Source organism: Euwallacea fornicatus, chromosome 1 (assembly GCF_040115645.1).
Source record: "Euwallacea fornicatus isolate EFF26 chromosome 1, ASM4011564v1, whole genome shotgun sequence".
NCBI lineage: Eukaryota > Metazoa > Arthropoda > Insecta > Coleoptera > Curculionidae > Euwallacea > Euwallacea fornicatus.
This window is the reverse complement of record NC_089541.1, coordinates 6,289,263-6,304,884: the sequence shown is the minus strand read 5'-3', so window position 1 is coordinate 6,304,884 and position 15,622 is coordinate 6,289,263. Positions and strand designations below refer to the sequence as shown.

At 34.4% G+C, this 15,622-nt stretch overlaps 2 protein-coding genes across 6 annotated transcripts; one reads left to right on the top strand and one right to left on the bottom strand.

Moving 5' to 3' along the window:
- The first annotated feature begins 53 nt into the window (after positions 1-53).
- On the top strand, positions 54-2,485 carry LOC136342984 (pancreatic triacylglycerol lipase-like). The gene is made up of 11 exons (XM_066289317.1): positions 54-348; positions 411-517; positions 565-723; positions 773-1,021; positions 1,077-1,248; positions 1,297-1,395; positions 1,456-1,562; positions 1,627-1,786; positions 1,844-2,002; positions 2,050-2,221; positions 2,279-2,485. Exons 1-11 carry the CDS (start codon positions 231-233, stop codon positions 2,352-2,354), a joined length of 1,578 nt encoding a protein of 525 aa, XP_066145414.1. The 5' UTR covers positions 54-230; the 3' UTR covers positions 2,355-2,485.
- A 632-nt stretch (positions 2,486-3,117) lies between these two features.
- Cdk12 (Cyclin-dependent kinase 12) lies at positions 3,118-15,508 on the bottom strand. 5 transcript variants are annotated; one of them, XM_066289162.1, is made up of 20 exons: positions 14,797-15,508; positions 14,053-14,465; positions 13,065-13,349; positions 12,895-12,993; positions 12,745-12,774; positions 12,450-12,624; positions 12,264-12,353; positions 12,018-12,161; positions 11,833-11,964; positions 11,202-11,776; positions 10,743-10,970; positions 10,482-10,687; positions 10,228-10,424; positions 9,932-10,136; positions 9,418-9,686; positions 9,136-9,312; positions 3,930-4,024; positions 3,703-3,872; positions 3,539-3,644; positions 3,118-3,476 (listed from the first exon to the last, which is right to left on the bottom strand). In XM_066289162.1, the coding sequence occupies exons 2-20, from the start codon at positions 14,378-14,380 to the stop codon at positions 3,358-3,360; spliced, it is 3,630 nt and encodes a 1,209-aa protein (XP_066145259.1). In that variant the 5' UTR covers positions 14,381-14,465; positions 14,797-15,508; the 3' UTR covers positions 3,118-3,357. The 5 variants fall into 5 exon arrangements, with proteins under 5 accessions (XP_066145259.1, XP_066145252.1, XP_066145268.1 ...); XM_066289155.1 differs by having other exon boundaries at positions 14,053-14,440; XM_066289171.1 differs by lacking the exon at positions 14,797-15,508 and adding an exon at positions 14,499-14,667 and having other exon boundaries at positions 14,053-14,440.
- Positions 15,509-15,622: the final 114 nt, after the last annotated feature.

Here is a 15,622-nt window from a genome sequence, read left to right as displayed (position 1 = left end):
CCTTATCTAATTGAACAAGATCAATAAGCTTACGTCTTACGATTGTGGGCACTCTGCGACCTATAGACTTTACCCTCTGAGATAACACCAAATCGCCTTCAGGCTCAACACTTCAGTTACGATATCTAGGAGGCATGTAGATTGAAAGTCTTCGCAACATACCTCCTCACTTCAAACCCGAGTGGTTTTCTTCGTGTAATTAGTGGCAGGTTAATTGAAAAAATCGTAATATGGTAACGGTGCCTACTAATGGTTCAGTGATATTTCACACGTTGATGTATGTATTAAATCAAAGTATTATCCAAGACGAGAACTTCTATAATTACTACTTCATGAAAATTGGCAAAGGTAAGTCGAAGTCTATTAATTCCAGTTACAATTGTAAAAGAATATTTTATGGGTTTATATAGAGTCAAATGCAAAAAAATGCTATGGTATGTACGGCTGTTTCGAACTATCGCCACCATGGACCTCAGAGCATAGGCCGGTTTCCATGTTTCCAAACGAATTGCATGAGGTACCTTAATTATTGTCACTTTTTTTTTATTATCGACAATCCTTCAGATCGACCCCAACTACCTGCTCTTCACCCGCAAAAACCCCGCTCATCACACCCTCATTGACGTCAACCAATTCGACTATCTAGGAAACACTGATATAGATCCTCAAAAGCCGATCTACGTTATCACTCATGGGTACATGGAGGGAGGCACGATTCAATGGGTAAATTAACGACAAAATCTTCCAATTATGCCTAAAAATTTTTCATTAGATTTACAATATCGCCCAAGAACTCTTAAATCAAGAAGACTGCAACGTCATAGTAGTGGACTGGCATAAAGGCTCAAGTCCTCCCTACACTCAAGCAGTGGCAAACATAAGATTAATAGGTACAATGACCGCCCATTTATTGCACGATATTGCTCAATCTACTGAGTCAATTAATTTGGACCATGTCTACTGCATAGGACACTCCCTAGGGGCCCATTTGTGTGGTTATATTGGGTATACCCTTCAAGATGTAGGTAGCTGCGATCATCTAAGGTGGCTTGAGTAGTTTTGTTTGATTTTTATAGGAGTTTAATTTGACTCTAGGCAGAATTACTGGACTAGATCCGGCGGAGCCTCATTTTAGGAACACTTCCAGGCCTGTGAGATTGGATAGAAGTGCTGCTAAGTACGTGGATATTATTCATACTGACGCCAGTCAGTTTATTAGGGGGAGTTTGGGTATGACTGAGAGTATTGGTAAGTGAGGTTTTGTATGATAATTAAATAGTCAAATAGGGATTTAAGGACACGTGGATTACTTCCCTAATGGGGGTGCCAATCAGCCCGGTTGCGAAAAAAGTATTATGCAGTTCATTAAAGACGAAAAAGGCAGTTTCTTCGTGGGTGAGAACGGTTTGTTTTTTTTATATGGAAATGAGAAGGAAAGGTGTGGTTGTTGAATAGGGATGAAGAAGTTTTTATCGTGCAATCACTTGAGAGCTCACCAGGTGTATTTGGACAGCATTAGGCCTACGTGCAGTTTCTTGTCTATTGCGTGCAGTTCAATACAGGTAAAATTTTCAAAAAAATACTGCCTAATGGTCTGTATTTTGGTCTGAGGTTTCATTTGAATAGGATTTAATAGCTGGTAAATGTTGGGACTGTGGAAATTACGGCGAGAAATGTTTAAAATTCGGTTACCATGGTCACGAACACTACTATCGTCTCTATGGCAATGGGATGAATTACAGCCTTAATCAGTACCTTATAACTGGAAGCGAAAAACCCTTTTGCAGTACTTAACAAATTTCTTTCAACGACCTAAAACAAAATAAAAACAATTACGTTCCAGGAGGTCATTATCGAATTACAGTCAAAGTCTCAGATAGCGAAAGAAGTCAATCTCATGGAGGTGAAATTGGGCAGCTAATATTCACTTTTCACAATTCTAGTGACGGAAAAGACACAAAGTCGGGTCCTATTGACTTTATCAGTGGTTATTACGAACCAGGTTGGTCAAGAACTCTGTAAAAGAAATATTAATGATATTCAATTTAGGTGGAATTTACGTTAAAGTTGTGGCTACCACTGAAATGAAGAAAATTAAAGCCGTGGAACTTGAGTGGAAGTACAACAGCGCCCTATTAAATCCTTTATCTTGGCGTCTTTTAAGTACACCCAAAATTTATTTAAAGAAAATCACGGTGGAGAGTCTGGAAAGCCAAGAGGGGTAACTACCTATTTTCAATCGAATTATCAACATTTTAAATGTATTATTATTACTTAGGATTACAATATGTCCCAAAAACGGGCAACCTCTGATGAACAACCTTCCCCAATTAATGATTCCAAATTACTGCTAAAAAACTGGAAAGAAACAGATTCGCGAATCAATCTAAAACAATGCAACCGGAATAAGAAAAAAGACTCGATTACGCTTTTAATTTATTATCTGATTGTAGAATGTAAGAACCTAAATATATTTTTAAATACATTGTGTGAGATATCGTTTTGGCGTTTAGTGCTGGGAATGTTGCTTCCTTTCAAATGCGTATTGTTCGATTAATTCTGTAATCACTGTTTATATTGAATAATTTAAAGAAGACTAAACAATGATAAAACTGTTGGCCAATAATGCTTACGTAGAATGGGGATAGGGATTTGCGATTACTTGTGTTTAAGGCATAGCACAGTTTCAAATTTCTTTGGTTTAAAGGTGTACCGTCACAAGAAAAAATGTGGCGATTTCAAATTATCAGATGCGTATTAAGTCTATTTTTATAGAACTCTCATCCATCATCGCTTCACTGTTATGTTGACTTAGTTAATTCAAGAACTCTCTTTACCATATCCTTTCTTTTAGTTGCCATTTACCAACCCCTTTTTCTGTTTTATCGATTAATTTTTTTTGATTTGAATAACCTATGAAAACCATTAACGCCATTATTTACCACTTGTATTATTTATTTCTTAAGAAGTGTAAAGTAGAAATTTAGAACACCTCTTAAAATAAATAATGACTAAAAAAATGAAAAACAAATAGAACGCTATAATTCTATTTGCAAACTTGCAATGTGTGTGGCGTTAAAGTAGATCTACTACATGATAAAAGGTCAATAAAACAAATTTTGGTGCGGAAATAAATTTAATAGCAAACTTATCTTGATATCCTCTGATAATTTTCAAACCAAATAAACTGTCCTTTATGCATGTTATTTAATAATATAATTTATTCTACAATAATCACAATTCGTTTGTGTTACACAAACCACCGCTGAAAACAATAAATTAACATTTTCAAGTATATTATTTCCTTAATCTACTTAAATTATATTGTAACACTGATAATAATAAACCGATAAGGGATTATTTCTTTACAAACAATTTAACTGCATTGGAACCGATGTGAAGACCAAACTGCCGAAACAAATCCGACAGTGTTTTACACACTTTCTCGGTGTTAAGAGATATACCCACGTGATTTTCTAACAAAATAAGAAAAAAAAAGTATACAACTTTCTTCAAAACTCCATCTATAACTACTTACCTTCACAATGCAATGATAAAAGATTTATAGAACCAGGATTGGCTTTGCAAATCGAACGCAATTCTCCGAGTAGAACTTCCAAGCAAGTGACAATCTGAGATTCTTCCTACAACCGGCAAAAATACAATTAAATTATCATTACTTAAATGGCTAATGTGAACTACCTCGTTGCGCTTTAAACTGCACACCTCCATAAGTAGGGAGAGCGGAATTGCCGTCTTGCTTGAAACCATTTGTTCCAAGTTATACAAGAGTTGATACATGTATCTTCGGGGATCGATATTATCCTCTGAATCTTTAGGACTATTTGACGTAGAAGTCGTCTTTGAATCTCCTAAAAACCGGTATTTTTGCAATCAAATAATGGTGACGCGTAATAGCAACATCGTACCTAAACCTGCAGGTTTGCCTTTAATTGCCGCTGTTGCCATGGCGAACGATAGTACAGCTGCATCGTAGGCTTCCATTTTCAGGTTCTTTGAGGAACTGAAACAAAGTGAAATTTAACTTACAAGGCGCAACATAGACTTTTACGAAGGCCAGATTATTAATTTACGATTTCTATAAATCTAGGGAAAAGTTGCGAAACGTGCCAATATTACATTGGGAGTGTTCCACGTTCCAAATTCTCCACTCCAACACTTAAGTCCTAATCTACTGCCTTCAAAAAACGGAAATACTCAAATTACCATATCATTTTACCTGCTCCCTATGGGTAGTTCATGTGACTATTTATACAACCGCCCCGATGTCAACACTCTTGAGAATTCAAGAACTCATCTACTTGAAACTATTTGACATTATTGTGGAAGTATGTCTCACTAAACATAAAACAAAGGTGTGCCATAGGAGAAAGGGTCAAGTATTAAACGCTGTAGTAAAAAAATCTCATTTTACTATATATAGAAGTATCAAAAGTAGATCAAAAGGTTGTTTAAAAAATTCGTGTATCATTTATTGTTGTTTGTGATGAAACGTCTGTCGATCCCCACGAAGTTTGACAAGTCGCTTTTATCGTCGAACCCACAAAAACATTAACAAGATATTAGAATATTCACATAATTAAAATTAAACATACTCGTGATTTCTCTCTTACCTGCACAAAAATTTAGTAACTAACACCTAACACCTGTACACTCTCAGCCAAGCATAGCTAAGAAAAAAATGAAGGATTTTAACAAGCACTAAAATGCTGGAAGGTGCAAAGGGTGATTGCAAAAGCCCTACCATGCTAAAAAAAATTAAAACACAAAAATAAAATAAATATTCCCATTTATTCTTTAAAATAAAGAAATAATAGTACAAATTAAACAATTGTTCGTTACAAATTATACACTATTTACCAGTATTTACAAACAATGTGATTAACAATTTTCTCATATAGGTACATGCTTGTTTTGGCTTTTATGATAAATGTTTTTGATATTTTTGTTAAGTAAAGAAATCGTATTTTTCTATAATTAAATTCAAACTATCCCAATAGTACATAACACTTGGGGCCTTGGGATTATTCTACAAAATCATACACCAAAATACACCACTATCTGCCTTGAAGCGATCGTTTTTATTTTGCAGAAATATACAATAAATATCTAAACTTATATATACAGTCCGACAACCTCGTTATCCTACTTTCTTCACAAAATATGACTTAGACGTATATTTACCAAGTGTTGTTATGTGTTGAAATGGGAGAAAATAATTATTTTATTTTTGTCTATAAAACCAAGCCATCTAAAACTACCACTAACTAAAAATACAAAAAGGGACTATCAGGAAATGCATGGAATCATAATTATTGTTATTGAAGAGTCAGTGTTGTTCAGAAAATGGAAATCATAGGCATTTGGTCAAAGTGGCTGATTGACTAGATTTTTACGGGGTTTGACAACTTAAAATGCCCTAAAATTGATAAAATCTTACACCAGCATAATTTTTTTTGCGAGTACAGCATGATCTAAATTCGAGTTACACCATTTCAATTTCCGAAAACGCAAGACGTACAAGATATGTTTTTATTTTTTCCCGAACTTATTTCGTAAAACATCTTTAAAATAAGGACACTTCTTCAACTAAAAATTAGCATTAGTACAATTTCTATCCAACGTTTCCGTTTGACGATTGATCATTATTAACTTTTCTTTTAATATGAATATATTAGGTATTTTATTTATTTTCGATATCTATTGAACTTACTAAACAAAATGATCTGTCACAGTAATGGAAAAAATCAATTCATTCAAAAAACAAACGAGTAATGTATTTCACGCATTTTTACCATACATACTGTTTTCTTCATAAGTTCTTTTTATCTCTTTTTCAGATTTTTTATTTTGGACTTTCGTAAATCTAACCTCAATTCACCTATGATTCACTAAGTACTGAAATATTCTTCTTAATCTTTTATTCACAATTACACTATAAATATTTGATCTTACTTAAAATAGAAAGACTAGCGGTTGTGAAGTAGGTAATTGATTTAATAATAAGAATAATGCGCAATGAACAATAATATTGTCAAGAAATAACTATATTTAGGCACGACTCCTGAAAAACATATATAACCCTTAATTCAGAATATTCTTACTATTTTCATTTGCAAATAACCTAATACAACGTTAGATTATATAAGAACTTAGAAATTACGATTTGCACAGAAAAATAATTGTATCAGAACACGAATAAAGCTAAATAAATGGGAATGAAACTATTGAGAGTCATATGGAAATCTTTCAAATAATTCATATTGGGGACATTTAATAAGTTGAATAAGTAGGTTTTGCAACGGATAGTACTAATATTAGTAGTAGCACAATCACACAACGCAACGCTATATATCATTTCGACCTAGGCAGTGACATTACCAGAAGCATTATTGAAGAAAATTGTAATCTTGAAAGTGAAAAAAAATATATTCTATCAAAAATATAGAAACTAGACAGATATCAAAACATGAGTTCTAAATATTTCAGAAACATAAAAAAAAGGAATTTGATAGAAAAACTTTATTAAAAAAAATTTGTTGTACTAATGTCTCTTTGCCGTTCTAAAACAACTATGTGGTTGTTTGTATTAGTTACCAGCTTAGAAAAATACCGTCCTAAACAAGCAAAAATCTACTATTGCTTCTATGTTCAAAAAAGAAGTTTTAAATATGTAAATATAAGTTAATCGTTTTATAATATTTTTTTACTGTTGTGTATTTGTTTTACCTTGTTTTCTCTTTGTTTTTTATTAAACGTAAACTTGTTAAATCCATACAAAAGATTCCATAAATCTTCTTATCAAGACATTAACTAATAATATTACCTTAATGCAAAAAATTATCACACTAACATCTAAGAATGCAATTAATTTATTGCATGCTTTAAATCTTAGTGCGATAAGTGTTTTGTATTTACAAGAAATTTCATCCTCCGCTAAATAGAGTTATTTTATATAGGTACAAGTTTTTTGTACCTATCGATATATAAAACTTTGGAAAAATGAGAGACTTTGTTTTGTTACTAATTTTTTTTAATCAAACATAAAATTTATGTTAACAAGCTCATACCGATTATGGATGCATTATTATTGTACATTGCAACTCAAAAATTAAGCATCTATAATTTATTTTTTGAACTTAAAAAGTTAAATTTTCTCGTTTTCTATTTTATCAAAAATTGGTTAAGGATTATTTGGAGTGTCAAGATAATCGGTTAGAAACTAAAAAAGGATATATGTCAGTTACCTAAGCCACATATGAATTTGCCAGGTAAAGCAAAGACTTCTAAACTAAATCTAAATATTGCTGTATTATGTTTGAAACATCCAATAGAAATTCCACTAAAGCCATTTTGTAGTAGACAAAGTACCAGTAGCAAAATGTCCTTATTTTAATGATATCTTGTCAAATAAAGATGAGGAAAAGAATATAACAAATTTTATAATCTTTTGTTTTTCAACGAGATATTTTCACAACCACCCCGAATTTTTTACTTCTAAAGACGATGTTTTGTTAAGTTTAGATTAGTAATTGCGCGAATTTGCAACAATTTATTATTTTGTATCGCTTACAAATTTCGAGATTCCAATGGTGAATTTCAAACTTGGACCATGTTGTAGAACTAACCTATTTTGACCCAAGCTCCTTTAAGATAACTACCTAACGACAGTAGAATCTATACTTCCGCAAAGGGAAAGAGTTGATTAAGAAATTTTATTTGTGAACTTCATATGTTTGAAGTCGATATCGACGTTGGTATTCGGTATAGGTAAAATTCGGTCAATGTTTCAATATAGAAAATGTTTAATTTTATTATGTATGTACTGTTCTATATAGGTTATTACAAATTCGATGCATCAACATTGTTATCTTTTTTAGTTATAGGACATGAAGAGTTGGTTATATTGAAACATAGCTGCGTATTTTAATGCTAAATAATTTGTTAAAAAGGCATTATTTAACAAAATCTGATTACTTCTGAAATAAACTATAAAAAAATCTAATTTTAGTATTTTTTACGGTATTATTGTTCAATGTTTTTAATAACCAACATGTCCTTAAAGCATTCTTTTGTCTTATTCCTGAAAATAATTTCATATTGGAAATTTGACATTTCGTTTTTAAGATACTCACTTCAACTTGATTTTTTCAAATATAGGCCTGCATTTTTTTTTCATTTTTAAGCAGTTTTTGACATATCAAAATCTATGGTCATTTGTGTCATTAAATTTTATAAAATCAAAGAATGGACATTGACAGCTAAGCATAACAGTATGTTTAACTTTTAAAACAGACAGTAACCTGAGACAGCACTCTTGCTAACGTTAAGCTCTCATTTTATGTTCAGATGCCAATTTAAACTCTTCCCTACTTTAATAACGATCGAAAAATTTATACCAGGTCGTAAAAAGTTTAAGGAAGTAAGACTTCAAAATTGTTTAAAAAATATGTCCGTATTTAAAAAATTAAATTGTATTAAATGATATTTCAGGAAATATTCGTTTTTTTTTACAAATTTTAATATGGTTATAGAATAAAGATAGACATGTTAAAGTCCCGAATTTGAAATACCATGTATTTTATTTGATGTTTTGAACCCCACTTGTTGGATCCCAATAGAAATTTATGGTAGAAAATTAAAAAATAAAGATTGACAGACTGTTCCGCCTCAATCAGTCTAGCCACAATGTTTAATTCGATGCAAAAGATTTAAAAGAACAATAAGAATTTCAGATCTAGAACGGTCAGTGTAAACCTTCATTTAAAACCCTTCTTCTAGACGAATCTCGCTAATAATACAAAAATCACTATTCCCAATCGGACACTCGTGAAAATAATTTTAAGACCTACTACCGTACTTAGAATAATGTAATGGTGTAAATATTTTGGTTTTATAACTAAAACAACTGATCCGAAACGAATCAAATTACCCACGACAGGCAATTAAGTATCACAAAACGGTTTATGAATTATAATAGTTATTCATGCGCCCACTCCGAATTGTTTTAAGTTTAGATCTAGTTCCTAAATAAAAAATCGAGGAGCTTGAAGCTAAACTCAAGACGATGCGAACCCTAAAGTCAAAGGACCAGCTAATTGGGAGTTAACTCACCCTCCTTCGTTGTTCTCCTCAGGTTTTTCACCCGGTTTTTCAGGCCGTTGAGACACAGCCGGTTTCCCCGGAGGCAGATTCAGCATATTCTCTTGTTGCTCTCTAATTTGGCGTTTTCGCTTCTTACTCCACAGTTCGTGGCAATCTTGCCACGTCGGTAATTCTGGAGCTTGAATCCTGAAAACAAAAAAAAAAACGGTCGGAAACGAATCACAAGAAATCCATGACCGTACTAGAACAGCGTTTATTTTATTAATTTGAGGAGTGATTGAATGGACTTACTGGTCGGGATTGATGCTTTTCAGCCAAGCGCTTTTCAAAGCATCCTCGGCCGTGATCCGTCGGTTCGGATCTAATTCAAGCATCTTGTCGAGCAAATCCAAGGCGGGCGTTGGCATAAACATAAAATCTTCTCTCAGTCTTCGTCGGTGTAGTTTGTTAGGCTTCAAGGCATGGAATAGGGGCAGCTTTATTACCGATGGCCACACTGCCGGAGTTGGCGTGCCGCACATCTTAGATATTCGGTCCAGTTGAGCCATCTCTGCATTTGCCTACAGGAAGAACATTTGTTTTTTTTTTAAGAGACTAACGTTTAGGAATATGCACAGAGTGTACATGCACAATCTTCTTAATTTTTATTATAAAACAATACATTTCTGAGAAAGGGCACAACATATGTTTCTCTTATGCTACGTGAAAATCAAAAATATGCTGAAAATTATGTTTAAAATTTTCCTGTCAATCTACGTTACTGACAGCAAAGCCCATTTTAACTAAATTATAAATATTTTATTACCTGAAACAATGGTTTCTTCAAGAATAGCTCTCCCAAAATGCAACCACAGCTCCAAATATCAATAGCCGGTCCATAACGTTCTTCGCCCAACAACAGTTCTGGCGGTCGATACCACAAAGTGATGACTTTATTCGTGTAAGGGCGCTGCCTGTCTTCCGCATTGTATAACCGTGCTAAACCAAAGTCTGCCAGCTTAACTTCACCCCTGTTTCAAAACAAACATTAACTTCAAATTTAAAAAAACTGCCACTCAAACAAAAGAAAAAATTGACGCAAATTTCTTTTATAAAACGTACTTGTTATTCATCAAGATATTACTGCACTTAATGTCCCTGTGAAGAAAATTTTTCTTGTGGCAATAGTTCAGACCATCGAGAAGTTGTTTCATGATGCAGGCGTTGTTAAGCTCGTTAAAATCGACCATGCCTGACTCCAGCAGGCCCATCAAATCGTGATCCATATATTCGAACACCAAATAAAACGACCCCTTTTCCTATAAACAAAAAACATCTAATATAAATGATTGTCTTATGCACAAATTTATGCATACCTTCCGGAAATCTAACGCATCCTGTTTATCAGTGACTATTTCGCGCAGATTTACGATGTTTTTGTGATTCAACTGACGCAGAATTTTAATTTCCCTTACTGCAGTAATCGGAAAACCCTCCTTTTCATTTTCAAGACGTACTTTTTTCAAAGCTACCAATTCGTTGGCGTGCACATCTTTGGCTTTGTATACTTGACCGTATGTTCCTAAATATTCATATAAAATATGACTAAAGGTAAACTAGTCGCAAACAAAACTAACCCTCTCCGATTTGCGCAATGACCTCAAACATATCCACGCACCGCTCGCCCCAATCTTTACCGCTCATCTGGAAATTCCTAGATGTTCTCCTTTTAAGGATTCTAGGCCTTTTCACAGGTTTCGATTTTAAATTCGCTTTAGGAATTTCCAATTTCTTTGCGAGATTTCGTGGTGGTGTTGACGGTATATCATCTTCGTCTCCGCTTAACTCTTCGGTGCCCGGTACCACTGAAATATACTGAAACATTAGGACTAAAACTTGCATGTGCTGCAAGAATATTATTCAACTGATAATTCTTTAAGTTATTTAAACTCCATATGTAAAATCGACACAAAATGTTGCTTCTGCGTGGACGAATCTTTGCTCTGCTTCGACAGAAACGTAAACCGATTCCTAACTTTTTGATTAATCTGAAATTGATTTACTCGCTTATTGTAACGAAGGTACTATTTACTTACTTGGCGGCATTGGTAAATCTTTTATACTCTTCCTGGTATTGAGCGGTGGCGTTTTCTCTTTCTTCGGAGATGGTACCGGCGAAGACACGCTGCTCGGAGGCGACTCAATGGCTTCCAATTCCGCATCGTCCATCCCAGGAGGCATGGGCAGCTTCGTTACGTTTTTGGGCTTACTCTTAGTGGAATTATTTTGCGTCGTCTCTGGTCTCAGTTCAGTTCGGGGTAAAACTGGCAAAGGTGGAAGCTTCTTCATTGGATCCCCGTTATTCGAGGCGATAATAGAGTTGTCTCTGATTCTCGGCGAAGCCTCGGGAATGGGAATATTATCGATATCCATAGGAATTACTGAAGAAGCATTAACTTCCAACAATCCACTGTCCACTTCATCGTCGATTGTGATGGTTTCCGATGATTCTCTTGGGACCTCTGATTTCAAATTTTGCTCTAGCTTCTTCAGTTCCTGCTCACGCTTATGCTTGTCTTTTACTAGCTCAGCAAACAAACTTGTATCTGTAATTTTGTTTGATAGTTGCGAGGCCCTTACTGAATGGGGCGAAGGACTTCTATGCCGATGCCTGAAAGATGATAATAATAAACAATGGAACAAAAATTAAAGTTCGATTAAACAAACCGCGGACTTCGATCTCTCTTAGAACTTCTTGATCTGTGCCTCTTGCTCCGCGAATTTCTATTAGGTGATGTACTGAAATGCCTATTTCTACTGTAGCTTGGTGAATGTGACCTCTTTCTACCATGAGGGCTCCTATAAGCATCTCTATAAAAACTTTCCCATATTAATTAAGGTAAAGTAGTTACCGAGACATCCGGGCTTTTTCTCTGGCCTTTTCCCGCTCGCGTTTATGTTTTCTATGGGCCTCCTTCCGTTTCTTAGTGCTCGGAGACAACGAGCGAATACTACTATGTTTATGGTTACTGTGCATCATCTCAGGAGTTAACGTTCTGTTGAGGGTTAAAATAGCTCTGGTTAAATTTAACTCATAAAAGATTTGTTGCTTTTAATTTTGAAATAGCTCTTTTAAATAAAATATCAATTCACCTCACCTGGGGATAGGTGAATGTCTATTGAATTCGTCGATAACAATAGGAGGGCTCACGTCTCTCATCACAGAAATGTGATGGTTTGATACAGTCCTGAATACAAAAATTCGTATACGAACGTATATTCAATGTCTCCAAAGATCATTTTGTTTCAAATATTCACATCAACTAAAAGAAAACTGAACTTACCTGCTAGAATGATGACTATGCAAGGGTGGCGTGTGAGGAGACTCCCTAGGGTATTCCCTGTAGTCTCTGTATACCCTTAAAGGTGGGGTGGCAGAAGGAGGAGAAACTGGTTCTGGAGAAGAAATATGACTGTCATTTGACACTGGTGAACAAGCACTTGTATCAATTTTGGTCTCTGAAATAAATTTATTAATGAGACTGCTAAAACTAGATATGATTTACCATAAAAGAAAGATGAATTTATTTAAAATGTACAAGAAACTTCAAATTATCTCTAGTCTTAAGAGGTACTTACCAGGGCTGTCAGAGACTATCCCATAATAGTCTTGCATGACAACAAAAACTCAGAATTTAATTAATAAAAGTAAATAAAACGTTTCATTTTATCAATTACTCAAACTCTTCAAAAGGTTGTAAAAATATAACAAAAATTCAAAAAACTTACCGACAACTGGGGCTGGAGGCTCAGGTTTATCCCACTCATTTGGTTCCACTGCTGTTTCCATTGCAACTCTGGGAGGCGTTCTAGGACTGTTGCTCTTTTCTAAAAATAATAAAATTTCTCTCAGCAAAAGCAATTTTAGATTATTGTGTTGCACAAAACTGCAAACTAACCTGATTCGCTATCGCTATCACTGGAACTCTTCTGTTTCTTCTTCCTTTTCCTTTTACTCTTTTTGCTTTTCTTGTGTTTCTTCTCCTTCTTTTTCTTCTTCTTTTTGTCTACATTTTGATATTCTTCAACTTGATAAGGCGAGATTACTTCCACGATACGGCGCCTTAGCTCACTAGACTTAGATGAATCTGAAGCTGAGACATGTCGCTCCCGAGAGGTGATTAACAAAGGTGGTGTAGGAGAACGGGGCAACATAGAGGAGTCTATCAAGTGTCGTCTATGGCCTGAAAGTAGAAAAATTATTGTTAAACACTAAAAGTACAAACTACTGCTTTGAGGGCGATAAAGCTTCTTTAATGCCTTATTTTTGTGTAATACTATATCCATTTCCTAGCAACTGCTGGCACTTATTTTGAGACAACAGACTTGGTAAACTTGCATTATACTTCTAAATGATATAAACATTTATTGTATTTGTGTTTGCATAAATTGTATTTATGTTTAATTTTATCTTTTACCTATTGACTGGTTTCACAAATGCAGAGTACTTTATCAGAATAGTTAACATACTTTAATGCCTTTTTTTATTTTCTTTTGCTTCAATATGAAACTTAAGATCAGAAAAGCTTATGTTCCAATTTATCTATTTATGTTATAAAAGATAAGATTTAAAAAACTCTTTTACCAGTTATGTTTTGATTTTGAGTGATTTTAATTATAAAATTTTGTTTTGTTGAATTCCTCTACAATGTGGTTTTTCAAAAAACTAAAAACTACTTAGATTAATCACTTCATTTCCAAAGTCCAGTGTTGAAATAACCATCCTGCTATCTTCAAAAGAGTTTTATAGCCATTTAGAAAACTGGATTGAGATATCCAAGTTAGTAATAGCCCAAAAATGAAATGTATTTGATTTTATTTTTGTATTTAATAAAAATTACTTTTTAATGTTTAGTTTAATAAATATCACAACAAATGGAAACCTACCTGGCGACCTCATCATCAAAGCAGACCTGATGTACATCTCCTCCATGTAAGTCCTACGATGTTCCCTATGCATGGCTGCAGCGTATTGTTCTTCAGTAAAATCACCAAAATCTCCAACCTCTCTGTCCTCAGTAGGGCTTAATGCACCTCCGTCTTCACCACTTTGTATTTCCCCCGCTTCAGGCTCAGACAGGTCTTCAGAACTCACATCTGAATACTCAACCAGTGGTTTTAAATTTAAGGCTACCGAGGTGGCAACACCATCGCGCGGTTTACGCTTTTTCGACTTCTTATGCTTTTCTTGTTTGGCATGGGGGCTTTTTTCCATTTTACAATAACCGGAGCCAATTCCAGCTCATAGTAGCTGGCGGTTTGTAGTATTAACTTCCTACGAAAAATCACCGAATTTTTGCCTGCGAAATGTCACGGATATAGGTTATGTTTACATAGAAGTTCGGTTGTAGAAGTAGTGAATTTGAGTTTAAAGTTTGATAGGAGTTTTTTGCTACATTTCTACTTTTTTAGTTTTCGAGGAACTGTATACTTTTTCAGTGTTTTATTGAGCTTTAAATGGAAATTGTTGTAGGTTGACAAATTTGACATTGACGATAAGAAACAAAATGGCCGCAAGAATACGTGTACGTTAGCAAAGGGGTGGGTCAAAAAACATAAAAATTCCCCCAAATAAAAAAGTACAAAAAACGGTCTAAACTATAGGTAGAGTGTACTAAATTTATTGCTTACCTCAAATCAAAATCAACATCCACAATCACCAAACAATTTAAATCACTAACACAACACCGAACTTCAACTGCAATTTTTTTGCATTCGCAATGGTTTCTCGGATATTTCTGGAGCTTTTGAGTGTCGATAATCTTCAATTTAAATTCTACTTCATATATAGAATCTCCTTTTAATGTTAGTTTATGCAGATGTCTCATAGGTCATAAAATATTTTGGGATTATTTTATTTTTCAATGATCCATGATGCGGCCATTTTTCGATTGCCAGCGAATTTGACAGATGACATGACAGCTCTCCATTTGACTCGATTGCGATCGTCACTCGATGTGGCACGAACGTACAAGAGGAGGGGCATACCAAAAACAATGATGTCACGGTTGTTCTCGGAGTACAGTTGTGCCAAAAGCTGAGCTATTTGTCTATTACGCGCACAGCGGCAATCCAATGACATAATTGAAGAAACAATTCCTAAGTAAATTGTAATTTTGAAGTATATTTTTCTTTGCAAAAAAAATTTTATGTTTAGAGTTTCCCGGGTTTTGACTTGAAGTTCCTCCGCCGACAGGAGAGCTCTTCGGGGCACTTCTGCGCTCCTGGACGCTTCTTTATCGGCTGTATCTCCTACCTCTTACTATTTAGGATAATGAAGTTAAAAAACTAAAAAAGTAATCTATCTCTTTTCTACACTATTCGAGGAAAAGGATATCTTGGTGGCGTTAGCGGAGAAAGTGGCTCCTCCTGATGAGGGCGTTTGAGATTACGGCAAGAGCTAGTCAGCTAGATTTAAGGGAATAAATTCTCTCTTTTCTTTCTGATCGGTCTTGGA